The following is a 27,925-nucleotide window of genomic DNA, read 5'->3' on the forward strand; positions in this document are numbered from 1 at the left end:
AACATGCAATGTTCCCTGTGTAAGCAGACATACCCATATAGCAAGCCATGACTTCAGAGCAAGTTGTGTACCACCATGACCGAAACAAAGTTGGCAGTGCATTTATCAAAATGTACATGGAAATGAAATGCACTGCACCCGAGTATGTCCCTTGCTGTATGTCCCTGTGAGCTGCCCCTTTCCATGTCTCGGAAGGCTACATGGTTGATACAAGTGCCTCAATGGACCTTGGTGTACCCGAGGGTATGTGCCACTGCCCCTGCAGGTGTCCCAGACAACCTTACAATCAACAGCCATCAGTCCACAAACACATCTGAGCTGCATTGTGTGCTTCAACACCAATATTCGTCCAAGCTCACCCTCAGTGCTGTGACTAAGCCTGCATGTGCAACTCGCCTGGTGCAAGCTTTGCTGTGTTGTGGCCCCCCTGTGCTGCTCACCTTGCCTGGAGTTCCTTGGAGCACGTCAGCAGTTCTAGGATGTAGGTCTGCAATCCCTGTGCCTCTGCTTGTGCACACATGTGCATGTGGGCACCAACAGACGTGTCCAGAATTCTGACGTCCAATGGGCCATGTCTGCTGGCAAAGGTGCTCTGGAGGCTCATGCCCCTGCAGAAAGGGCATGAAACACATGATTAATGCTTCAAAGTCATCTGTGTGTGTCTCTTCAGGCATCTCATTACTTGACCATGTCAGAGAGTCACATCATAAATCACACCATCAGTCCGTCTTTCACATCCAAAGTGTGGAACACTATCTACGGCATGAATTGCAACAAGCATGTGTACAGTAAAGATAAGAAACATACTACACAATGCATAGCAATGAATGTACACATTAATCATGAAACACACCATCTAGCAAAAGCTGAACAGTGGACAATAACACCAAAATCATCCCCACTAGGGGTGTAAACACAAGTCACACAGCACCAGACATGCCACAGATATGACAGTCCAAAGCCCTTGTGTAAAAGGTTGTGACACCGAACCATCCTTGCGAGCCCATGGATAAGGGAGGCAGGAGTGGCATATGTGAGTCAAGGACCCCAAGCAGCAAACACATACACAAGACAAGCCTGAAGGGCCCAGCTGGAACAGACAGTGGATGCCTTCAAAAGCCACAAAGCACCGCACCGTCACATGAAAGCACAATAGACAAGCAATTTTAAACTATTTTAACTAATTATACTAACTATGGAAAACCTACATTACCTAATTAAACTAACTATCAAACAGAAACTAAACTAACTAAACTAAAAGAAAAATCAAAAATGGCCACATACGACCCGGGGGGAGGGGAGGCACCCAGGAGGGGGGAGGTACAGGGTGCTGCTCAACATCCACATGCGATGATGCTGAGCCAAAAAACAAACCTCCCTGGGCTCAACTGCCTGCACAGCCCGACCTATGTGGGAGATAGATGGTCGTCCGAGTCTGGCTCATCCTGGAATGGAGGACGTGGCACAGTAGCCTGGCCACTCCTAGCCGCAGCTTGCCCATCGTCGGCAGCAAGTCTGCCGGACGGGTGAGCCTGTTTCTGTGTGGCGATGTGACATAGGTCTGCATGCAGAACCTCACGTGATACACGTGCTTCCTCTGGCAAGGTTGCACGTGCAACACGGAGTTCCTCCTGCAAGGCCTGGCTGGACACCGGCTGCACCTCCCGGCAAGCCTGTAGCTCAGCCGAGATGGTACGCTCAAGCTGTGCAAACCTCTCCTCTGCCCGCTGCCTCTGGGACATCATAAGGACCCCTAGAGTAGATTTGAGGGAAGCATACTCCTCCCTCAAGGCATCCATGTGCGCCTCTGCGTGAGCAGCAATTGCTTGACGCAGAGACGACATTTCAGCCTAGCGTGCCCTGTCTGAGGCCGCCATGCCCAGCCTTAGCAAGCGGGCCATGGACCGTGCCGCCTGCTGCTGGAGAAGCACCTGCCTAGCAGGGGGGAGCACAGATCGGCCACACGCTCCATGCTCTCAGCGATGTTCTCCATTTCTGACCCTGCCGTTCGGAATTGGCAGTCATGTCTTGCTCCCACTCAGTATACTGCGGTTGCGCGCGGTGACCGCGTTGCCAGGCTTGACCCCTGCGGGACCCAAGGACCCGGGGTCCTCACTGTGTTGGCACCGCCTGCGGCTGCACGAGTACATGCCCCCGTCGACGTGATGTCCCAGGCACATCAGTGACTAGTGTGGAGCGTGACCCTGCGTCCCGATCCACCACGGGCGGAGGAACCAAGACTGTCTGATCCCTCAGTGCAGGTGTCGCGGACAGAGGAGTGTCCACATCAGAATCACTCACCCCTGACACATGGACTTGATGCTCATCCAATTCAACATGGACGTCAGAGTCGTCATCAAGGCTGGACTCATAGGCAGCCAGAGACAAGATGGACTATAGCACTTGAGGGTTTTCGTGGCCTACCACCCCACGACCCCCACTAGTGCCGGGTTGATGTAGTGGTAACAACCCTGTGTCTGGCATGACAACACCATCCTCTGCCTCCATTGCGTCATCACCTGAAAAATAGAGAGAAAAAAGGTCAACACATGTCAGAAGCACACAACACACACACACACCGACAGCAAACGCATCAGGCAGACATGTGACACACAACATATAACCTGGCATGCATGCTGGGTCAACTTTGAATTGCTTCTGTGATCAGACCTGTTGAAAGGTGGCAGTTTCCATGGAAGTGGGTCTATGCAGTGCAGAAAATGTGTACGCCACTCACTACCTACATGTACAAGGACTCCATGGTGTGTGCCAGGAAATGTGAAGGCAGTGCAATGTCAAATTCAGACATCACGTGCATTGTGCATTCAATGTGTACCATATCTAGAAGCCAAGCACCCCTCCACCCCAGTACCAAAGCAGGGATGCCTAGCATGGTATCAAAAGGCTGACCATACACCTGTGTATTGACAGGCAGTGTTGACTGGCATCAACAGCTTAATGTGATTCACGTGACAACACTGCAAATGATGCTGGGACAGTAAGCAGGACACATGATGAAAACTCTGGATGCCGCCCATGTGTGAAGAAGACACAACAACAGTTGGACAGAGTCATTGGCCATTGAACAGGCTGAGGCCTGTGAGCCACACAGATTGTCAGACCCTAAACATGTGTGCAACGCAGGACTGAGCCACAGTTGGCATGGGAAGGCTGATGAGATGCCAGGCAATGTATGTAACCAAGAACTTGTATTACAGTGATCATCCAGTCAAGGACACATAGGGGCATGCGTGCAATGCACATGGAGCATGAATGGGCACTCATGTCCCTGTGGGACATCTGACCGATGCACAGTACAAGTGAGATACCCTGCATCAAGTACTAAGGCTGTACCACATGGCATATGTCTGGTAGATTCTACGCTGGAATTTAACATCTACACAGGACGCATGAACAAGAAAGTACACATTGACAAGATTGAAGCAGACCAGTGCAAAGGTGGAACTGGGGTGCAGGGTGGCGGAGGAGGGGCAAGGGAGCATGCCTACATGGAGTGCCCCAGGGACACATGTCTTGGTCTGAGAAGCCCGGCCTGCCCCTATGGTTTCCCTCCTGGCCTGTTGGAGATCTACCAAGGGCTCCTCAAGTGCCAACACAGCTTGCGCTGGCAGATCCTGAGCCTGGGTGGCGGTGTCCACAGCTGCACCTGCAGCTACCACTACCCTTGGGCCCCTGGCAATCGATGGAACAGACTGCCAGGTCACACGGGCGCCAGTGCCAGATGCAGAAGCTGCATCCCCCGGAACCACAGGGGGTGGTGGCATGACTGCATCGACACATGGCACAACATTGTGCTAAAGTGGCGCACCGTGCCTCTTCCCCCTCTGTGGCCGCCCAGGACACCCTGGAGTCTCCCTACTCCCTGGTCACCACAGTCACGTCCCCGACCATGCCCGCCACTAGGAGGACACCCAGCTGAGGCTCCCCTCACCTTTGGTGGCCTCCCAACCATGGCACAGATGTAGAAGTGCCGGCACAGATGGAGTGGTGCCAATGGGAGGTGTACACCACAATTGACCTGGGCAATTGGGGTGAAGGGAGTGGGAAGCAAGATGTTAACACCCCCCCTGCACCTGCAAGGCTGTATGTGACCCGGTGATGTAGTGACGGGTCACGCAATGCTCAGGCACCGCAAAACTGCAGTAAAACCGTGCACACAACCCTGCAGCCTACGTGCGTGGATTCAACCTCCCGCAGTATGCGGTGGCACCCAGTAACACGAATAACGCGTACGCGTGGGACACGCAGGCTACTATGACATTGAAAATGGGTGCGAGACACAGGGGCACCCGCAGTGGGAAAAAGAGTGTGTGCGACTCACCGTCTGACTAGCGCGATGCAGAAAAACACGCGTAGCCAATACCCCCGCCAAAAGAAGAGATACGTCCTTGATAGCTGTGAAGTTGTGATGGCGCGCGAAACAACAGGAAGCAGCAACACACGTCGGTCTCCACGAAAGGCACGTACAGCGAAATGCTGGGCCTGCTCACCTTTAACCCGTGCTGAGGGAAACGCCCTTGCGCGTCACGTCACTTACGCGCATGACCCCTTTCCTCGGATTACACGCGGACGTGCAGTTTTTCACGTGTGCTGAAATGCCCATGCACGCCTGCGCGCGTCACGTCACAGGGGCACTTGCGCTTGAGGGGCCTTCTGTCCAATTAAATTGCGTATGCGTGCAGACGCGCTTAGGCGCTAAGGGCCTTTCCTCGAATTACACGCTAACGTGCAGTTTTTTCAGGTGCCAAATCACTCCGTATCAAGCTGGCTACGCGTAAGCACACGGAAGACCACGCTCCTGCCTAGAAGGCCAAATTACTGCCCCCCATAGCCCCGAGCACGCTCCCACCTGCCATCTGCTGCTGCCTGACTGCCTGCTACCCACGTGCCCTGCCATTTGCTGCCTGCACATCAGCCAGGGGTGCTGTTGCTGTGACCACCCCTGCTGGAACCGAAGACTCCCGACTGGGATTCCATTGCTCCACAGCCCAGCCCCAGGACCCAGTTGCCCACCCACTCCTGCCTCTGGGGTTGTCATGTCGGGCACTGCAACATCTGGCACCACTGACAACCCCCGGCCAGAGAGGCAGAGGGGCACCAGCTTCAGTGCCAGGGAAGTTGGTGTCCTGGTGGAGCAAGTCCTGGGGCAGTATGATGCCCTCTTCGGAAGTGTGCGCGCCGACAAGGAAGGACGGACTCGGATCTGGACGGACATTGTGACTGCCATCAACGCGGAGGGGGTGGCAGTCCGCGACTTCCAACATGTCAAGAATCGCTGGGAGGACGTCAGGTCCAGGACCCTGAACAAGGCCAAGCGCCTCTTGAAGGCAGCGGATGCTAAGGGGCGCCGGAACCACTTGCCGGAAGATCAGATGAGGGTCCTGGAACGCATATCCCCAGCGCTCCACGTCCAGGTCCTTGAGAGGCAGACCCATCTGGAGAGTCGAGCGGTAAGTGTACATGCATCCTGATTTTGAGCTGTGCGTGTGGTGATGTTTCAATAGTGTGCAGGTTGCACATCTGTTTGTATAGGGTCGAGTATGGGTGCGGGTGTACAGGGCCGTGAGGCTAACACATGCGAGGGCTGTAATGTGTGAGACATGGATGGTGCTTGTTTGTGTAGGCTTGCATGCCAAATGCAGTTGTGTGGGCACACATGTTTGGATGAATGTGTATGTAAGTAGACATGTTCGTGATGTCACGCATGTATGTTGTTTTCAGCTGCATGTATCAGCACTGTGTACATGTGCATTTGTGTGTATTTGACAAGGGTGCAACAGTGATGCAACATGGATGCCTGTGACAGCAGGATGTGGAAGCCTGACTGGCAGATGTGACATGGATGCCCATCTGAACACTGCGACACTTGGCAGAGGTGTACACATGCATGCAAGTGTGGTGGTGTGTGTACATGTGTAGTGCACTTCCTGTGTTGCATGTGATGTCTGGCTCAGCTTTGGCTGCTCATTCTGTTGTATGTGTATGGATGGTGCTGGCAGTTGCGATATGGCTGTGGTATGGCTCATGTGTGCGAGTTGAAATGACATGTGTGTTGGGGATTGTGATGGCATGTCTGAGGTTTGCCAATGCCACTCATGTACAACTGTCATGTATGTATGTGGCCCTGATGCCTGTGTTTTATTTCTCCCTGTCTGCAGCGTCAACTGATGAAGAGGGAGGAGAAGGTGCTGTGGAGCACAGCGGCGGGGATCCCACCGCCAGCCGGAGACGCAAGGCCCGGCTCCCCTCCCAGGTTGTGATCTCGTCGGGGAGTGAGGAGTCCGGTGCCGCGTCCCAGGCCGCAGCTGCCGGGGGGAGGTCCAAGATGCGGAGGTTGGAGTTGGACTCCTCGGCAGCAGAAGGGGCAGCTGGGACCCCACAGGGCCCAACGGGGGAAGATGGCATGGAGTCATCCAGGTTGGTGGGGGGTTTGGTGGAGGAGGAGGCCGTGCAAGCAACAGAGACGGGGTCTGGAGGTCAGGATTCCACTGGTGCTAGTGGTGCAGTGCAGGACCAGGGACAGGAGGCAGCACAGGCCGCCGCGGAGGTACCTGTGTGCAATCCTGTCCCTGATCCTGTCCCTGCATCATCTTGCACCAGCAGGGATGCCTACGTCCAGACCCGTTTACAGGCAGGGGATGAGCTCACGACAACTGGCCTTCCTCTGCCTGCGGACGTGGCTATCCGGGTCCGGGTTGAGCCTGTCCTGACTGGTGTGGCGTTGCATCAACGGGCCATGCGAGGTGACCTGCAGTCTTTTCATGAGGAGACTGCACGTCATCTCGAATGGCTCATTGACCGCGTCGGCCTACTGGGACAGGTCACCCAGGCCGGATTACTCTGTTTGATGGGACTTGCTACGACCCCCTCCTCAACTGAACCCCCTATGCGCCAGTCGTCCTCCGTGCCATCTTCCCACCCATCAATCACCTGAGTGCCCTGTGGAGCTGCCTCTGACGGTGCGGCCAGGCTGGTGGAGGAGGCATCCCTGCCACAGTCGGGAGTTGGACGTCCAGCAGGGGTGGCCACATCAAAGACTGCACCCCAGCCAGCGGAGGATGTGCAGGCAGCAGGAGGCAGTGCACGGGCAGAGGCACAGCAGCAGCAGCAACGTGGTGGGAGCCATGAAGGCTCAGGGCCTTCGACATCGGAGGGGCAGGCATCGGCCGGAGGGCAGGAGGACCCAGGACAGAAAGTGTCTTCCGTGTGGCAGCGGTTGGGCCACGCCATAGATGCGGAGCGGCAGCGGGCGGAAGAGGCATGGCTCATGATGGTCAGGACGGAGAACTCCATGCGGAGGGCCCTGAGGCGGGCCGAGTGCCTCGAGGCAATCCACAGGGGGTTGGAGGTGGACACGTCGACGGCCCTGTGGACCCTCTGGGCCATGGAGGAGAACTGCCTCCAGGACATTGAGCAGGAGTTCGATGATGCCCTGGCCCGGGACATCCAAAAGTGAGCCGTCGGACTAGCCCGCTGCCCTTGTACATAGTTCTGTAGTTAGTGTTAGGTTTCCTTTGGTTTTGTATTTTTTTTGGACCTTTTGGACAATGGTCCACATTTTTGTACATAGTTTTTTTTTTTTTATTATTAGGTAGTATTATTAGATAGGTTTCATTTCTTCTGTTGGGATCATGGACTCTGGCTTGTTCATCTGTACATAGTTGACTGTTGGATTTTCTTTTTTTTTTATAATTTACCCATGGAGCAATGGCTTTCAATTATAATTTTCCATTGGATTTTCTTTTGTGGACTGTGACTTTGGACACCATTCCTTTGGATTATGATTTTTGGTTTTGCATTTTTTCAGGGACATGCTTCTTTTTATTTTTTTACATTCCCATTTCTGTTTGTTTATTTTTGATTCAATTTATGTTTCCTTTAATACATATTTTTTGTTCAAACTTCAATGTGTAGTATCATCTCATTGGTTTCATGCATATCATGATATGGGTTTTGAGATTCACTGACACCCATTGGGTGTATGTGAGGGACATGTGTTAATTTCCAACCTTGCAATTGGGGTTCTATCATGTTATTGCCATTTCTAAGTGGGTGGATGCAATACTCGGGTGGGTGTTTTGCATTTGGAGGCTGACCATAGGGACCAGGGATCTAGATTGTGATGACATGTTGGATGGGTAACATGAGTGGGGGCCTGCTGGCAGGTGCCCCACAGTGCTGGGGGGTGGGGGTGCAGGGGAACATGAGTTGGGGCCTGGTGGAGGGTGCACCACAGTGCTGGGGGGTGGGGGTGCAGGGGGACTTGAGTTGGACATGAGTGGGGGCCTGCTGGCAGGTGCCCCACAGTGCTGGGGCGTGGGGGTGCAGGGGAACATGAGTTGGGGCCTGGTGGAGGGTGCACCACAGTGCTGGGGGGTGGGGGTGATGGGAGACATGAGTGGGGGCATGGTGGAGGGTGCACCACAGTGCTGGGGGTGGGGGTGCAGGGGGAAATGAGTTGGACATGAGTGGGGGCCTGCTGGCAGGTGCCCCACAGTGCTGGGGGGTGGGGGTGCATGGGAACATGAGTTTCACATGAGTGGGGGCCTGGTGGAGGGTGCACCACAGTGCTGGGGGTGGGGGTGCAGGGGGACATGAGTTGGACATGAGTGGGGGCCTGCTGGCAGGTGCCCCACAGTGCTGGGGGGTGGGGGTGCAGGGGAACATGAGTTGGACATGAGTGGGGGTCTGGTGGAGGGTGCCCCACAGTGCTGGGGGGTGGGGGTGCAGGGGAACATGAGTTGGGGCCTGGTGGAGGGTGCACCACAGTGCTGGGGGGTGGGGGTGCAGGGGGACAGGGGGTTGGAGGTGGACACGTCGACGATCCTGTGGACCCTCGGGGCCATGGAGGAGAACTGCCTCCAGGACATTGAGCAGGAGTTCGATGATGCCCTGGCCCGGGACATCCAAAAGTGAGCCGTCGGTCTAGCCCGCTGCCCTTGTTCATAGTTCTGTAGTTAGTGTTAGGTTTCCTTTGCTTGTGCATTTTTTTTGGACCTTTTGGACAATGGGCCACATTTTTGTACATAGTTTTTTTTTTATTAGGTAGTGTTATTAGATAGGTTTCATTTCTTCAGTTGGGATCATGGACCCTGGCGTGTTCATCTGTACATAGTTGACTGTTGGATTTTCTTTTTTTTTTTACAATTTACCCATGGAGCAATGGCTTTCAATTATAATTTTCCATTGGATTTTCTTTTGTGGACTGTGACTTTGGACACCATTTCTTTGGATTATGATTTTTGGTTTTGCATTTTTTCACAGACATGCTTCTTTTTATTTTTTTACATTCCCATTTCTGTTTGTTTATTTTTGATTCAATTTATGTTTCCTTTAATACATATTTTTTGTTCAAACTTCAATGTGTAGTATCATCTCATTGGTTTCATGCATATCATGATATGGGTTTTGAGATTCACTGACACCCATTGGGTGTATGTGAGGGACATGTGTTAATTTCCAAACTTGCAATTGGGGTTCTATCATGTTATTGCCATTTCTAAGTGGGTGGATGCAATACTCGGGTGGGTGTTTTGCATTTGGAGGCTGACCATAGGGACCAGGGATCTAGATTGTGATGACATGTTGGATGGGTAACATGAGTGGGGGCCTGCTGGCAGGTGCCCCACAGTGCTGGGGGGTGGGGGTGCAGGGGAACATGAGTTGGGGCCTGGTGGAGGGTGCACCACAGTGCTGGGGGGTGGGGGTGCAGGGGGACTTGAGTTGGACATGAGTGGGGGCCTGCTGGCAGGTGCCCCACAGTGCTGGGGGGTGGGGGTGCAGGGGAACATGAGTTGGGGCCTGGTGGAGGGTGCACCACAGTGCTGGGGGGTGGGGGTGATGGGAGACATGAGTGGGGGCATGGTGGAGGGTGCACCACAGTGCTGGGGGTGGGGGTGCAGGGGGAAATGAGTTGGACATGAGTGGGGGCCTGCTGGCAGGTGCCCCACAGTGCTGGGGGGTGGGGGTGCATGGGAACATGAGTTTCACATGAGTGGGGGCCTGGTGGAGGGTGCACCACAGTGCTGGGGGTGGGGGTGCAGGGGGACATGAGTTGGACATGAGTGGGGGCCTGCTGGCAGGTGCCCCACAGTGCTGGGGGGTGGGGGTGCAGGGGAACATGAGTTGGACATGAGTGGGGGTCTGGTGGAGGGTGCCCCACAGTGCTGGGGGGTGGGGGTGCAGGGGAACATGAGTTGGGGCCTGGTGGAGGGTGCACCACAGTGCTGGGGGGTGGGGGTGCAGGGGGACAGGGGGTTGGAGGTGGACACGTCGACGATCCTGTGGACCCTCGGGGCCATGGAGGAGAACTGCCTCCAGGACATTGAGCAGGAGTTCGATGATGCCCTGGCCCGGGACATCCAAAAGTGAGCCGTCGGTCTAGCCCGCTGCCCTTGTTCATAGTTCTGTAGTTAGTGTTAGGTTTCCTTTGCTTGTGCATTTTTTTTGGACCTTTTGGACAATGGGCCACATTTTTGTACATAGTTTTTTTTTTATTAGGTAGTGTTATTAGATAGGTTTCATTTCTTCAGTTGGGATCATGGACCCTGGCGTGTTCATCTGTACATAGTTGACTGTTGGATTTTCTTTTTTTTTTTACAATTTACCCATGGAGCAATGGCTTTCAATTATAATTTTCCATTGGATTTTCTTTTGTGGACTGTGACTTTGGACACCATTTCTTTGGATTATGATTTTTGGTTTTGCATTTTTTCACAGACATGCTTCTTTTTATTTTTTTACATTCCCATTTCTGTTTGTTTATTTTTGATTCAATTTATGTTTCCTTTAATACATATTTTTTGTTCAAACTTCAATGTGTAGTATCATCTCATTGGTTTCATGCATATCATGATATGGGTTTTGAGATTCACTGACACCCATTGGGTGTATGTGAGGGACATGTGTTCGTTTCCAATTGGGGTTCTATCATGTTATTACCATTTCTAAGTGGGTGGATGCAATACTCGGGTGGGTGTTTTGCATTTGGAGGCTGACCATAGGGACCAGGGATCTAGATTGTGATGACATGTTGGCTGGGGAACATGAGTTGGGGCCTGGTGGAGAGTGCCCCACAGTGCTGGGGGGTGGGTGTGATGGGAGACATGAGTGGGGGCCTGGTGGAGGGTGCACCACAGTGCTGGGGGGTGGGGGTGCAGGGGGACATGAGTCGGACATGAGTGGAAGCCTGCTGGCAGGTGCCCCACAGTGCTGGGGGGTGGGGGTGCAGGGGAACATGAGTTGGGGCCTGGTGGAGGGTGCACCACAGTGCTGGGGGGTGGGGATGATGGGAGACATGAGTGGGGGCCTGGTGGAGGGTGCACCACAGTGCTGGGGGGTGGAGGTGCAGGGGGACATGAATTGGACATGAGTGGGGGCCTGGTGGAGGGTGCACCACAGTGCTGGGGGGTGGGGGTGCAGGGGGACATGAGTTGGACATGAGTGGGGGCCTGGTGGAGGGTGCCACACAGTGCTGGGGGGTGGGGGTGCAGGGGGACATGAGTTGGACATGAGTGGGGGCCTGCTGGCAGGTGCCCCACAGTGCTGGGGGGTGGGGGTGCAGGGGAACATGAGGTGGGGCCTGGTGGAGGGTGCACCACAGTGCTGGGGGGTGGGGGTGATGGGAGACATGAGTGGGGGCCTGGTGGGGGGTGCACCACAGTGCTGGGGGTGGGGGTGCAGGGGGACATGGGTTGGACATGAGTGGGTGCCTGCTGGCAGGTGCCCCACAGTGCTGGGGGGTGGGGGTGCAGGGGAACATGAGTTGGACATGAGTGGAGGCCTGGTGGAGGGTGCACCACAGTGCTGGTGTGGTGGGGGTGCAGGGGGACATGAGTTGGACATGAGTGGGGGCCTGCTGGCAGGTGCCCCACAGTGCTGGGGGGTGGGGGTGCAGGGGAACATGAGTTGGACATGAGTGGGGGCCTGGTGGAGGGTGCACCACAGTGCTGGGGGGTGGGGGTGCAGGGGGACATGAGTTGGACATGAGTGGGGGCCTGCTGGCAGGTGCCCCACAGTGCTGGGGGTTGGGGGTGCAGGGGAACATGAGTTGGACATGAGTTGGGGCCTGGTGGAGGGTGCCCCACAGTGCTAGGGGGTGGGGGTGCAGGGGGACATGAGTTGGACATGAGTGGGGGCCTGCTGGCAGGTGCCCCACAGGGCTGGGGGGTGGGGGTGCAGGGGAACATGAGTTGGGGCCTGGTGGAGGGTAACATGAGTTGGGGCCTGGTGGAGGGTGCACCACAGTGCTGGGGGGTGGGGGTGATGGGAGACATGAGTGGGGGCCTGCTGGCAGGTGCCCAACAGTGCTGGGGGGTGGGGGTGCAGGGGAACATGAGTGGGAGCTTGGTGGAGGGTGCACCACAGTGCTGGGGGGTGGGGGTGCAGGGGGACATGAGTGGGGGTGCAGGCTAGTCCCCTGTGGTGTGGGCTGCCTGCAGGGGCCGTGGAGGTTGTGGAGCGAACACCTGGGAGGACCCACACGGCCAATTCACGTGTAGTACTCCACTGAACCCCTGAAATACACGTACCCTGCTGATATCGCGTGTGAAACTTCCCGCACACCCCAAGATACACGTACCCAGGACATTCACGTGTGGAACTTCCAGCGCACCCATGAAATACACGTACCCTGCTGATATCGCGTGTGAAACTTCCCGCGCACCCCAAGATACACATACCCAGGACATTCACGTGTGGAACTTCCAGCGCACCCCTGAAATACACGTACCCTGCTGATATCGCATGTGAAACCTCCTGCGCACCCCAAGATACACGTAGCCAGGACATTCGCGTGTGGAACTTCCAGCGCACCCCAGTAATACACGTACCCTGCTGATATCGCGTGTGAAACTTCCCACGCACCCCGAAATACACGTACCCAGGACATTCGCCTGTGGAACTTCCAGCGCACCCCTGAAATACACGTACCCTGCTGATATCGCGTGTGAAACCTCCCGTGCACCCCAAGATACACGTACCCAGGACATTCGCGTGTGGAACTTCCAGCAAACCCCTGGAATACAGGTACCCTGCTGATATAGCGTGTGAAACTTCCCGCGCACCCCAAGATACACGTAGGCAGGACATTCGCATGTGGAACTTCCAGCGCACCCCTGGAATACACGTACCCTGCTGATATCGCGTGTGAAACTTCCCGCGCACCCCAAGATACACATAGCCAGGACATTTGCGTGTGGAACTTCCAGCGCACCCCAATAATACACGTACCCTGCTGATATCGCATGTGAAACTTCCCGCGCACCCCGAAATACACGTACCCAGGACATTCGCATGTGGAACTTCCAGCGCACCCCTGAAATACACGTACCCTGCTGATATCGCGTATGAAACCTCCCGCGCACCCCAAGATACACGTAGCCAGGACATTCGCGTGTGGAACTTCCAGTGGCTGGAATCCATGAATACGCTGTGCGCGGAAATGTATTTTGGCGCACGCGGATGGCGCAGGGATTCGCACACACACACTGTGCGCCAGCCGCGTGCGCCACTTGTGCACTGAATTCAATGAATTACCCCCTGAATGTTGAACCACGATGAAAAGGTTTGCTGAATATTTGTAAAACAAGCTGAATGAATGGATGAAAGTATCAAACAGACATTAATGATAATATGAGAAGTACAGATAAGCATTGTTGAGAACAGATGAATAAAAGGCCTGGCATGAGAGTACACCAGGCATAGTCCAATATGTGTGACAAACTGCTGGAGAAAGAAAACCTAAGGAAGAATCATACACATGAGACTTCGAGCTATTGCAAATCTGGAAAGAACCTGACAAGAGAGTGTACCAGGTGACCTGCAAGTCTGGTACCTGCACCAAATTAGTGAAATGGTAAAAGAAGTATTCTAAGGAGGACACATGCCCTTAGGATTGTATACTGCTTTTGATTGTGAAAAGAAACCAATGGAAGGGAGCCATTCCCCCAGGAGTGGATTGCAGTATCCAAAGGAAAAAGCTATCCTTTTGAACTGTAAGAATCTTGATTATTCATGGTTTGAACTTTTTAGTATTGATAAAAGTAACCCCAGGAAGGGAACCATCCCCTGGAACTGTGCACATTAGCTATTTGGAACTTTTTGGTTTGGATTTGTACCTTTTGTGTTGGATTGGAATATTTGAACACTTTTGAAAATGAGAGACAATATCCTTTGCACCTTAAAGTTAGTTTTAGAGTGTGAGGGCCAAAATAGGATTTCACACACAGGACGTATTCTTACTGTGAAAAATCTTGATACCGCAGAGACCAATTAGTTTTGGTTGAGGTAGGGAAACACCTCCCAGATTAGGGATAGTGAGACATTTTCCACGCCGCTTTTCATTTAATACAAGTTTGTAACCAAAACAATGAGTCTTCTGTGTCTGCGTTTCATTCCTGGCTCCTCACAGTTCTCATGAGTATTCACAGTTTGTGTTTTACAATCGGATATTTGATGCACCAAACCAGTTTCTGCATGAATCCGAAAATAAAAAAAGAAATCGTAATTGAAACATGTTTGTTAAAACAAGTATAATTTATACTGCATTGCACATTTTACAATGAAGTGTCTAACATAATATATATAGCATTAAACTGCAAAAACAGAGATGGCACACACGAACACACACATACATACACACAAAACCTATACATCGGAATACAGCACTGCAAACACATATTATTCTAACGATGCCATGGCAAGTGCTATTGTAGAACATGTTTATTTTCCTTATGCAAATGAGAAAATGGTTCCCTCCTTTAGGATTTAGTTGTGGTGGTGACTCCTACTGTACGAGCAAACATTATGCACTTGTTTCATCTGCGCTGCTTCCAGAAATGCTCAGGTCACCTTATTCACGAAGGTGATGCACTGTAGCGTAAAGATGTGTGCTCCTGACACTAATGGATGACAAGCTCCCAGCAACCACATGGCTGGTGAAAGTGCATTTCAGAGAGATGGGTGCTTAAATGGTCTGTCTCAGTGAAATGACCAAAGAAAAAGAAAAAACAGCATTTTTATCCCTGTTTGTGGGATCAAATTTCTAGCATGACAGCTGTGGTTTAACCCGTGGATCTTACATGTTAAAAGAAAATCATGACAGAGTCAAAACAAAATGACACTGTCATGACTTGTGCCTCCACCTGCGCTTGTTACCGGCGCAGGGGTATGATACTTGTTTCTGGGTGTTTCAAAGCACATCCGATTAGTAAATTCATGATGCACTTTAAATTGCCCATAAATACCTGCTTATTTGTGCAAAAGTGCAAATTGGGAAAGAGGGCATCTGAATGAGTGCATTTATCTTTGAAGTCCTCATTCAGATGACCTTTGTAAATTGGGCTGATAGTGCAAGTGAGGATATCGCATTTCTTCGATTACGCCAAAAAAGTGTTGAGAATCTGGCCTACAGAGTGCAGGAACCAAAGTTAACTATTTCTGGCCAACATTGTTTATGCACTGAGCACTAAATCACCTTGGCATCTACGTTTAAGCACCAGTAATTCCGGGGTTGCAGAGGCAGTGCCAGGGGTACCCCGGAAATTATCAGCGGTAGCAGATGGTACACCTTGTTGCCATGCAGGTGGGGCTGTATGATTATAATCAAGTTGTTTGGAGGACCAAAACTCTACTTGGAATGTAGGTTTCCTTGAAGTGGATCATTTTGCTTCAGGCTTCTTGGATGAGTAACTGTTATTTTGTATGAAGCTATTTTTCCAGACATGTTACAATACTTGGATTGATAGCAGGCACTGCCAGCATTTGCATAGTCTCCTTGCACTGTTGTGGATCTTAGATTATGGGGGTAGATTAGTGATGAGAGTGGGGACATGCAAAGTATCATTGCATTTATGTGAGAAGATCAGATATACCCTGAGCTCTATTTGCAGGTCTGTTTGTAGGGGTCATGGGGCAGGAGCATAGAGGCATTTTTGCACAGGGTGGAGCCTTGCCTTTATTAGTCCTACAATGCATTGGCCAAGAATGTGATATGTAAGTTGATTGTAGAGGTGCAACATTCTATACTTTGATATATGTTTGGAAGGTTATCCAAGTACCTTTAAGTTACTGATATTCACAGGTGGTGCTGCAAACGTTTAATATAAAGAAATACATATTATTCAGTTGCTCATTGTTAGTGGCTTAGTGGCTATGCGTATAATGGGTTTGATAGAGATTGGGTGTGTTAGTGCAGGGAGGTTAGTGGAGAGCTTGGTGGGCAACTTGAAGCATCCATCCTGTATGGCCATGATGACATAAGAAAGACAAAAGCATGTGGTTGAGGCCATCACAAAGAGTACTGCAGATGTAGTCAGGATAGGGACTACATTGAAATCTGATAGGAATGGTAATAAGGATTCAACGGAAAATGCCTTCCATAGTATGGTGATCAGAAAAAACAGGAATAGTGAGGTGAATGGAGAGCTCAATGACAAAGTTGCCGGACCATTGGATAGAGGCGGGTTCAGAGTAGAAGATGGTGGTGGGGTCAGTGCTGAATAGCAGGCCAGGAATGTGATGTTTAATTTGCATAGAACCCATGACCAATTGATTGTATTTCAGAGTCTCCATATTGTTGACAAATGTACTGAAGGAGGGAAATTTGTATTGCACAACACAAATGTTGAAGTCTCCAGCAACAAGAAGATTCGAGTGTGATTCTAGGACCTGCGACATGGAGTTGATGAAAGTTCCATTGAAGGTGTTGCAAGGATCTGGTGGGTGGGCAAAGATCAAAACGAGGAATGTGTAGGAATGGGAGGGTCAACACTTGATCATGCGGCACTTTGAGGCGGCAAGGATTGAGAGGTCAGTAGCAGAGGCAGGGATTTGTATTTTGTGGCTTAAAAGAATGGCACCACCTACGCCTGATTAACTGTTTGAAGTGGCAGTATTATCCTTGTGCTGAGTTCAGTGATTCATGTTTTGGTGAGTAAGAATAATGCCCAGCTTGTCGTCCAATATCAGAATATTAAACATGATGACCTGTTTCCTTGGGCAGGAACACTAAAAAGCATGCAGCTAATTTGGTTGCAGGAAAAGACAAGGGTGCCGAGAAGGTTGGTAGGATGGGGATGTAGAAGAATAGATTTCTTCAGGATGGGACTAAGGTCAGGCTCAACAGGGAGTCTGGCTTTTTAAGAGCTTTTTGACCAGGGGCAGTTTCCAGGGAGGGTCATTGTGAGAAGCAAAGCTCCTGAATGAAGAGGGTCTTCGGAAAGGAGGCTCCTTGGAAAGTGATCATGGATGGTGTGGCCCCATGATGATGAGAGGGTGGACACATGGTTAAGGTGGAGTGCATACTTTTTGATGAAGGGAACCCCTTTTTTGTGTTTTTTGTGTGCAACCCATCCCACACTCAGTGGCTTGTACAGTCTACAGATTCTCTGTTTAAGCATTCTTCCAGTGTTGGACAATCAACCATAGTACATCTGTTAAACTGACAGGTATAATGAGTGTTTAGAAATAGAGACAACTACAGTCAGCTGATTCAATACTGGATGATAGGGTTAACACTAATGTGGTTAATGCTCCTGTGGATTTGGGATTCTACTACAATCAGCGAGATGGCCATGCGGTAGATCCACTGCACATCAGAGCCACCTGTTTTCTAGCTTGAGTCTGTAGGGTTAGGTCACTTTTTGTCATTTGCCACAACATCTCAGGACACGAAGCTGCCGATATAGCACACAATAAGAATTTCCTCTCATGTACTGACTTGAGCTCTGCATGCAGAGTGCCATTGGGCCATTCCACTGATATCCACAGATCCAGCAGTTGATCCATAGTCTCTGCCCTGCGGACCTCTCCACCACATAACATAACCCAATTGCAGTAATCAGAGGCGGCATCACCGCCATTGGGACCTGGAAAAAAAGAGACTCCTGGTTGTACCGAAGCATCAAAAACCTCAACAAACCCCATTTGAGAGTGGGTGCCATTGAAAGCACTGCCACTGCAGAAGAAAGCCCTTGATTCACCAATATCGGAGTTCCCATATGTAAGATATTTTTATCGAGTGACAACTGTGACATTTTCCATCCACCAACCTCAAATCAGGTGCAGACCATTTTTATTGTTCAATACTTTTATTTTTATGAACCTGTGATGCCCACTTTGACAATATCGATTCCCTACAGCCTCCTTCTCCTTTTGACCAAAAAACCTGCAAGGTTGCTCAGAAGGTCTATGTAAGAATAAATCAAAAAAATGAAATCAACTTAAATATAAACACACTATACATCATGAATCCCAAATATGTGATAGAGGGTCATTCCCTTGAGACAAGGTCACTTCTATTTTCAATGCAAAATGTACTTGAATACAGGCTTTTGTAATCATAAACATCACCATCTAAACATTTGGTGTGCACATCCACCATGGATTGAAAAATGTATGATGGTTCAAGAAAGCTTTAATTTGGAAACAAGAAACTTAAATCAGGACATCCCTACCTCTCTGAATTTCTTAAACGACTAGTGACATGACATCCCCACATGTAAATTGCATTAAAAATGAAAATGTATGTTTACCATGTATGTGTTCTAGGTTCTCTACAGTGGTGTTTCTATTGTATTAATGTGTAAACGTTTTTACATTTGTCATTTTCAATGGACAACTTAAAGGTGAGGAAATGGTTAGCAGTTAATAACCCTTTCCGCTTTGTCTTGAGTGGATCAATGCCAATAACAGAAGCTGCTTGGTGCTGTAATCAGGGAATTACCTTATTTCTGAGGTGTGTACACACTGAGATATCCTTTTGGCTTCCAATGTAATTCTTCTGTGCATGCGCATGCCACAAAGTAGGAGTCAGGGGATCTCACTGTGAAAACAGAAAAAGAATATCGAGGCTGAGTACCCCAAAAGGAAATACACCGAACACGGGTTACAAAGGAACATACAAAGTACTTTATTTTATACTGAACCCAGTTACAAAAAGAGAGCAAAATCAGATAGCCCTCAGTACAACACAACGAACTCCAGCGTGGTTCAGTGTGTTCAGTGAGAGACGCTGTACATTAGAATACATTCGCTTTTTATACATTTAGTGGGCGCATTGTCCAGACCCACTTCGGGTTAATATTCCTTTTAATACATCACCGATCTAGGGTTTGTGCCAAGTCTCAAATCACCGCATGTAACTGGTTTGCCTTTAATACATGTATCAACAAGCGTATGCAATAACTATGTATTCTAAAGTTTTCCATGTCGGCCTTCTTAAACATTAATAAAATGTAGTTATACAGATGTTCTTCGTTCAGTATTTGAGTACATTGTCTCAACATATGCTTGTGGATTAGTTTCATTGCACGAGTAATCCTTCTACACATAGGTCAATGAAGGACAAGGTCTCAGTTATCGACCTCAACAAGTGGCCTGCAGGCAAGTTACACATTAGCTATGTACAGAGGTCAAGACGGCCATGTTGTATTCTGGGATAACATCGTCCCTCATTTTAGCTCACAGGGTGACTTTTACACAACGAATCCTAAAATGGCGGTTTGACCTAAAATGGCGGCTTACATGGATTTGAGGTCAGGACCTTGCAACACAGATTTATTTCGCAAGCGACTTTCGAGCAGCTTGGCGTAGGCCAATATTAATATATTTATTACAATAGGAGGCACGATATACTTTCTATTTTCGACATCCCAATATACAAAGCATATGATCTATTTAATCAAATCTATAATTCCAGAAGCATATACACTTACACTTCTGAAATATTTGCTAATGTACTCGTCTCCCAGGATATACATTCAGTACTTTCACAAATACAAGGGGCTGGGATTTATTATATTCACATTGCATGTATATTTCCATTCAATTACCATTATACTTGATATGATATGATGTGACATTTATAATGCGCCTGTACACAAGTGTTTCTAGGCGCGAAACATAATTCTACTTGCATTCAATTTAGCTTTGTATTTTCAGAGGTTATTCATTTGGCAATCTCAGAGAAAGGTGGGCAAATTTGTAACACCTGGTTAACTTCTCTGTCTCTAAGAACAGGTGGGTATCAATCAGAAAGATAGGATCAGTTTCTTTCCATACACAAAATACTCCATAGGCGCCCCACTGTGAAAATGAACACAGAACCACAGAACAGGTTACCATGCCATTTTCTTTTGAGAGAGGGGAGCCTGCTAACTTTTATTGCATTTTTATAAGGAACTTGGGTTTGGTCACTGTATGTTACCTGGGGGAACTCAGCCATGGACCCCTTGCTCACTGTGCTCAGAGTGGCACAGCTCTACTTCACTGATGAGGCCCAACAAGGCTGAAACACGTGTGTGGGGTTGCTGTTGGTAGTCTTGTTCAACAAGGTTTGCCTGGCATTTGTGTGCTGGACTGCCCTTGTGGCTGGGACAAAGACTGATATGAAAATGGATATTCCTCCTTTGTGAAAAGTACAGTGTGCTAAAACCACTGGCTGCAGACTGTCACAGTGGGTTAAAACCACAGAACAGGTTATCATGCCATGTTCTTTCAAGAGAGGGGTGCCTGCTACCTTTTATTGGAGTTTCTTTCCATGGCCTGTTTACCTCTTTCTGTATTGAGCCTGTCCACTGTCTTTTCCACTGAAGATGGTTTAGGGATTTGACTCCAGGCAGACCTTTCTTACAATTTATTTATGTATTTTAAAATGTTTAAAGTGCACTAAACCCAAAGAGATCAAGGCACTGTTACATTATAGGTGACATGCTTGATTTCTCCTGTTGACAAGGTGTTGTGAGGGGGAATACCCATCAGGTGGTGCCCTATTGGAAAATTCATGCACGTCTAGTAATTACAAATTTCTCCAAAGGAAAGCAATCTGTTCCATTAGCCTTTCTGTAAGTTTCAATTTTCCATTATCTTCTTCTTTCCATCAGTTTATCAGTCAACTGATCCCAGTCAGTGAGTGACAAGGTGAGCTCCCATAATCTATGGGCTTCAACGTTTATAGATTAGAAAACCCTCCCTTTAGAAGTGGGTATCATATCTCAAACCAAATTTGTCAGCCTATGTAATTGGATGATGTTCCAAAAGTGACATCACACTAAACCATCCCTGTTATACTCTTTGGGCATATTAATGAAGAAGGAATTATAAAGGGAATAACTTCTAAATCTAGATTTACTTTCCTTTGATGTGATGTCATCTTGAATATTTATACATTAAACAATTGTTGTTTTCTAAAACAGTATGTTACTCACATGTGATCATGTTAATAATCAGTTCATCAGATTGCTCTCACCTAGGTGAATCCAGTGATGGTAGTCTGATTTCGGCACAACACATGATGTGCATGTGACATATTTGTGGGTTGTACTGATACTTTCACTGAAAAATGGATTTCCAACTCAGAATAACAGTCTAACCGGCACATACTCTAGCATGTATGAAGCAGTGACATGTGATATGTCTACACCAAAAGATCTACATCTGCCTAATTTGCATACTTAAATAATTATACAAATAGTGTTTTGCATTCAGCTGGTATAGCTTTTCACCTTAAATAATTAGGTTTCTATTACATTTTATTCAAATGTTATACATAAAAATATGATTTCATATGTACAATTGTAATAGGTAGTTATTTTCCTTTACATGTAGTGGGTTGAACAAAATATGGATGGTATTTACAGCTCCTCGCCTTATCTGAGCCAAATGGTCATAGTTCCTTTTGAAACACAGAGCTGGCCAGAGCCATTTGTTGACTCAGTCCCACCTGCTTGAGTGATTCCAGCATCTTCCTGTCCCATGTGTCAGACTGCAGATCGCTGAAGAGTTTAATTGAATCCTCCAGGCTGATTGGAAGATCTGATTGTTTGGCCAGCAAACTACTATTCAGAATCTAGCCTTTGTATTTATAAGTCATTTGTTCTCCTCTTGATGGCCTGGCTTTTGAGAAAAAAAAGTCCAGGCTGAGTCATACAGTTCATAATTTAGCTTCAAAGCCTGTGTTTACACTTATGTCATGGGGAATTCTGTGTTTACACTTTTCTCATGGGGAAGCACCCCCAGTCCCTCAGTCCTTCAGCTATTTGCAATTGTCAACATTAACTGGGCAACATTATAACATTGTATTTGGAATCAAACACCTGTATACAGTTGTACATGTTTAGTCTCTGTATGTTTCTTTATACCAAGTTGGTTCTCAGTCTAGTAAAGAAGAAAACAAACACAAAGCAGGCCCCAATTTCTCTTTTGTAAACTTTTCTATAAAATGCTCCGCTTCTCATCCAAGATTCTTCTCCCTTTAATTAAAGATTGCTGGATACTTGGTATAGATTTCCCTATAGATATTGTCTTGCAGCAAAGGCTGTACAATGTCCACTTGCTGAGAAGTGTGCTCCTTTATTAACTTATCAAATACAAGGTTGATCACATTCTACATCAGGCAATATGTAGGCTGATTCCACTGCTTATTTGTGAGCGGGCAGAGCTTGCTGCACTGCTGAGATGCTAGATGCCCATCATCTGGGTTCATCAGTTCTCATCAGTAAGTATTTCTAGTAGGGAATAGTTTCTCAATTCACTTTTCTCTCATCGTACAGTGTTCCTGGTAATGAATAGTTTCTCAGTTTACTCACGTTTTGAACTGTGTAGAATATCAAGCAATATCACACTGGTGATTTACAATGTATATTTTGATCATAGTGTTTTAAGGAAGGTTAATTGTTTATTTACTCTGGGTTTGAAGACTAATATTCACCAGAATGTAGCATTTCAAGCAAGCAATAATGTTTCAGTTTGCTCTGGGCTAAACACTCACAAGACATCACTAGCTTTTGTTTTTGTTTGCCTATGTGCTCTGTTTATAATATCCTAACCCCAATGAACAGCGTTAATCATAGGATTATGTTGAAATTCTTTGCTCTCTGTTGGATGATTCACTTTCCTACCAAGCAGCGTCTCATGCATTGTACAATGGTTCACTCTTTTTATTCATAAAGGGCACTCAAAACCCTAAGGGCAGTATTACTGCTCTGACACTCTCTCGCTCTCCTGACCTTGTCCCTATGTTTCTATCAGACTTGCCTTCTCTCTATTGGTATCTTTCAGATTGGAGAAAACCTCTGTACTCCCATTGTATTTGGCACTCTTGCACATGTTGCATAGTTCTCCAACTGAGGTCTTTGGGTAAGTCTCCGTTCAACCAGGTTAGTGACCAATAACCTCTGTATCCAACATCAAACAGCTTCTCTGCCACAGGCATCACTTTACGGATTTGGACTGCTCAGTCAGGTAACCAACTAACATCCCCTCAGTGTGCTAGTGTTGTTGCTAGCCATTTTTTCCTGCTCTGTCAGCTTCCCCACAACAGGTGGACAAAGACGCTGCCCTCACCTCCGTGTGGGCCTTTGAGGAGTTGCCACTCACTTCACCTCCTGACTAACATCATAAACAGATTCTTTCGGGTGACTTCTCCATCTGCTTCTGGGCATAATGTATCACATCCCACAGTGTACATCCTCGCTCCTTATTAATGGATACGCATGTATGCAAATACAGGTGACCTGCGGCTACTTTACGTACTTACAGTATGCAAGCCCTCTTGTATTAACCATGACAAACATAATCTATTCCCCTATAACCCACTGCATTACTTATGGAATTATTTACATGTTCACATTTCAGAAATGTGTAGGATGTAGGGGACACTGCCTGGAATTCTGGGAGAGAAATTTTATGTCACTCGTGCCAGATTATTCAAATGCTGCCCTTGTGTAAAAAGTGGAGCACATGTATTTAGTAGTATCAATGCTGCTGCTTGGATAATACAGAATGGATCAAATAGGATAACCCCAAATCTGTAATATCTATGCATGTTTTCACTTTGGAAAAAATGAAGCAGGCAGTTTTATTTACTTTGCTTGTTGTATTATTTGAGTATGTGCTAAGAATGTAACACCGATGTAAATGCTAAATGATCGTTTAGGAATGTATGCCTATAGACATGCAATCATTAAGCAGTATTTCACAAAGTTCTATGTTTAATCCATTTGACTATGGATATGGGAAGGTTTTGATACTTATAACACAAAACATACCTTCCTTACTTGTACCACTGTGGTAACACTAAATTATTAATACGGACATTATCTCAGTTTACTACCAGCACTCTATATTTGTTTATTTGTATTATTCTCACACAAAATACAATTTTTAAGAAACTTTTGAAAACAAACTATTCTAACAATATGTACTAAAAACCTGTTGTCATACATCTGCTAACATTGTCAGATATAAGAATGTAACATTGAATACAATTGCATCAAACATTTGTTGTCATGCTTCTATGTGATGAACTTGGGTATATTTCTAAATATCCATATCAAATCCATCACGTTCAAAAGGTATATTTGAAAGATCGACCATGTAATCTTCAGTCTATTTTTTTTTTAGGTTAGGTTTTTATTTATACATATAGCAAAACAAATGCTTTGTATAACCACAACAATTCATCAGTACATATAGCCCAAGGATTAAAAAAAGGTTGGATCAAAATCAAAGACATTACTCACAGTTCATATGTATACACTACAGTACATTATATAGTCACTCAAGACAATTTAAAATCAGTACTATCTGTTTGTAGAACATTGTCATAAAATATATAAAATTCAGATCATCGCCACACAGAAATTGAGGCCATTTATCTTCTATTTCGCTGGGATCATAGCAATTGTTATATGACTTCATGTGTTTATAACGAACAGCATCCAAACTTTCACAAATAATTAATAGATAATGTAATGTCTCAGTTGTATTATTTCCACATAATCGACACATACGCTTCGTATAGGATAATCCCAATCGTGCACCTAGAATATCGAGTGCCACTGATTTATTAAATTTCAGGAGGAGATATATTCTAACAGTTTGCGGGCTTGGGTACGCATTAATGTATTTTGGTATTCTTGTTCTTAGCATTCGCTCTTGACAATAGTATGCACTATGGGATTTAGTGGCAAGATTAATTAACTGTTGTTCGTAACAGATTTCTTTCATTATACCATTGGGTTTTCTTTTTATGCTCATGATGCTAGGATTGCATTGTAAGGGCAGTGAACCAATCCACTGTGAGTGGATTTTTATCAGTTTGCCCATTATTCCAAATGGAGCAGGTCCATCCAGGCTCAGTATAGCAGTAACATATGGGACAATTATGGTGTCAACATTCAGCCGTTTTAGTTTTTCAAAATTTAACACACAGTGACTTATAAAAACATGCGACATTCCCATTAGGTCAAATTCTAAGTAGATGTATTATGCACTTACAGTAACTGGTAAACGGAATAATTTGCGTAACAATCGAACTTCAAACCGTTCCACCAGCTTGATAATGTTATGTCCCCAGATGATTATAGCGTATAGTAATATGGCTCTGATTTTAGCTGTATATACGGTCAGTACTGCGGATACTGAATAGCCACAGTTTCTGCCAATAAATATGCTCAGAGCATTTGTCACAATGGTGCAGTGATTTTGAAGAGAAGCCCAGTGGGTGTTCCAGTTCAAACGGTCACCCACAATGACACCCAGATACTTATAGGTATTTACTTGTTCTATCCTTTCGTCATTCAATTGCCACACATATTTTTTTGGATGTCTTTTTTTAGTGAAAACCATCACTTTGCTCTTATCGATGTTTATGAGTAGCCCATTCTCTGAGCAATATTTTGCTAGTGCATTCAGCATATACTGAAGACCTGCAGGGGTATAGTCCAACAAGATTAGATCGTCTGCATAAGCCAACCAGTCAGTCTATTTTCAAGGCCTGTTGTTGCATTTCTAGATCCTTCCTCCGGGGCATAATGCAAGCAAATATTGATAGGCTTTATTAACTCTATATAGGGTGCAACAGAAAGTGAATGAAACTTACTTGTATAATCAGATAGACTTCTGGATTTCCATATGAACACCGTAATATTTACCTTCTTGATCATGATCAGTGCAGTGCATCCAACGGAAAAATGAATAATCCTGACGGGAATCTGGGGAAATAGCAAAAAGGAATCTGTCATAGATTACACACTATGCACCATCCATTAATAAAATCAAACTACAAAAAAGTTCACTCTTACGAGCTTTTGCGAGAAAGAAGGAAAATTAAAAAGTGTGTTTATGCGGAAATGCGCCTCTCTAATTGTTCCTCTACCCATCTACTTCCAATTAAAACCTCAACGTAAACCCTAATCACCACACTTATACAACAAAATTACTTTTCCCATTACTTTACCTATGTATGCCCATTTACAAAAAGAAAAATCTATGCATCCATCACCTTAATTACACAATGAGATCCATAGTCTCCTCTCATACATCACTAGCTCCATATAATTCACTTTGGTGTATTCCTCTACTGTCAGAATTATACTGTGTCTCTTTCTGCAAGACACAAAGAGTATCTTCTTTCTCCTGATAACTTTTACAGTTATATAGTGACCACAATCTTACAAGAGATACATATGGCTTTTTTAGACCTAGACCCACCTAAATTAAAAGTGAGGAATTTAGCACAATTTCAGTATGTTTAGTAATTACATACAACTTATTTGTATCATTAGAAGATATTTTCTAGAATCACTGAACATAATATTTTGGATTGGCTGTCTCTTTTGTTCATGTGTACAAGAACAGTTGCCTCCTAAAACCATGTAATGTTTTACTGCTTATGTTTCAGGAATTCTTCAGCTTTCAAATGTTGAGATAAGAAAATTTGGCACTTCGCAACATGCTTCTGTGGAATTTGGCAATATTCCCAGTGGATCATCTGTGATGTTCTCTAGTATCCATCATAGTTGTAGAGGTGGACTTCAAGCTGTTGCAAGCAGCAACATATCACTGCATGGCAATGTGGTGTTCAACACAAATGGTCATGGAATCAGCTTTGAGGGTCAGAACCACACTCTTGAAAGGAACCTTGTTCTCTTAACAAAGCAGCATGAAGCAGTAGAAGAATGGGTGTCTGGCATCAAGATTAATTTAGCAGATGGCATCTCTCTATTTGACAACACTGTGGCAGGCTCTGAGAGAATAGGCTTTCATATTAGCGGGCAAAAATGTGGTGAATATGAAAATCCTTGGGTAGGAAATGTGGTACATTCAAGTCTTCATGGGGTCCACCTGTACAATGGAGATGGATTTCAAAACTGCACCAAAGTTCTTGGTTTCATGGTCTACAAGAACAGTGATTATGGTGTCATGTGCCATGTTGGAAGCAGTGTATTGATGGAAAATGTAACCCTTGTGGACAATACAATCAGTCTTCTTCCTATTGTGTATGACGAATATACAGGTGAAAATAATTTACAAAAGAAGTTCATTGAATTGAGAAATGCTCTGATTGTGGGAACAAGCTCAGCCTTCGACTGCCTTAAGGATCGCATCAGACCTTCTTATGCCATCTCAACACCAAAGTATCGTGCGCCATCCAACCCACTAAGAGGTCGTGTTGGGATTATCTGGCCTATATTTTCCTCTGGCCCAGACCAATGGACCAGAGATTCATGGCACAGTGTAAGCAACTACTCAAGAGTATATGGAATCACGAAGCTTCAAGGTCAGTTCATTATCTTTAACATGTTCCATAGTGTAAATATGTATTGGGGCTGATTTCCAACGATTTGCACTGGAGCCAACCAGATATGCCAGTGAGTGTCTCTTATGTGCTCCTGCTACGTTACATATGATACACAAAGCCTACTACTGGAGTAAATCTAGAGATGCCTCCACATCCTTGTGAATTGAGCCCATTGTGTCTACAAGAAGCCAATCTATATGTTTTCGCTATGTTTCTTTTGAAATACTTAATTTGTTGGTGTAGCTATTTCTTCTGCGTACAATTTAAGCGTTACAGACTAGTAGGGGGATCATTATAATGGGATAATGCCAAGGTTTATAA

The 27,925-nt window shown here is 46.8% G+C and overlaps 1 protein-coding gene across 2 annotated transcripts in view; it reads left to right on the plus strand.

Moving 5' to 3' along the window:
- Positions 1–27,925, plus strand: part of PKHD1 (PKHD1 ciliary IPT domain containing fibrocystin/polyductin) — a 4,356,595-nt gene that overhangs the window by 3,292,574 nt on the left and 1,036,096 nt on the right. For both annotated transcript variants that reach the window (XM_069605754.1, XM_069605755.1), the window contains one exon: positions 26,705–27,583. In XM_069605754.1, the coding sequence (XP_069461855.1) occupies positions 26,705–27,583 (879 nt within the window). The remainder of the gene's footprint in view (positions 1–26,704; positions 27,584–27,925) is intronic.

Source organism: Ambystoma mexicanum, chromosome 4p (assembly GCF_040938575.1).
Source record: "Ambystoma mexicanum isolate Mex_15411 chromosome 4p, UKY_AmexF1_1, whole genome shotgun sequence".
Classification (NCBI taxonomy): domain Eukaryota; kingdom Metazoa; phylum Chordata; class Amphibia; order Caudata; family Ambystomatidae; genus Ambystoma; species Ambystoma mexicanum.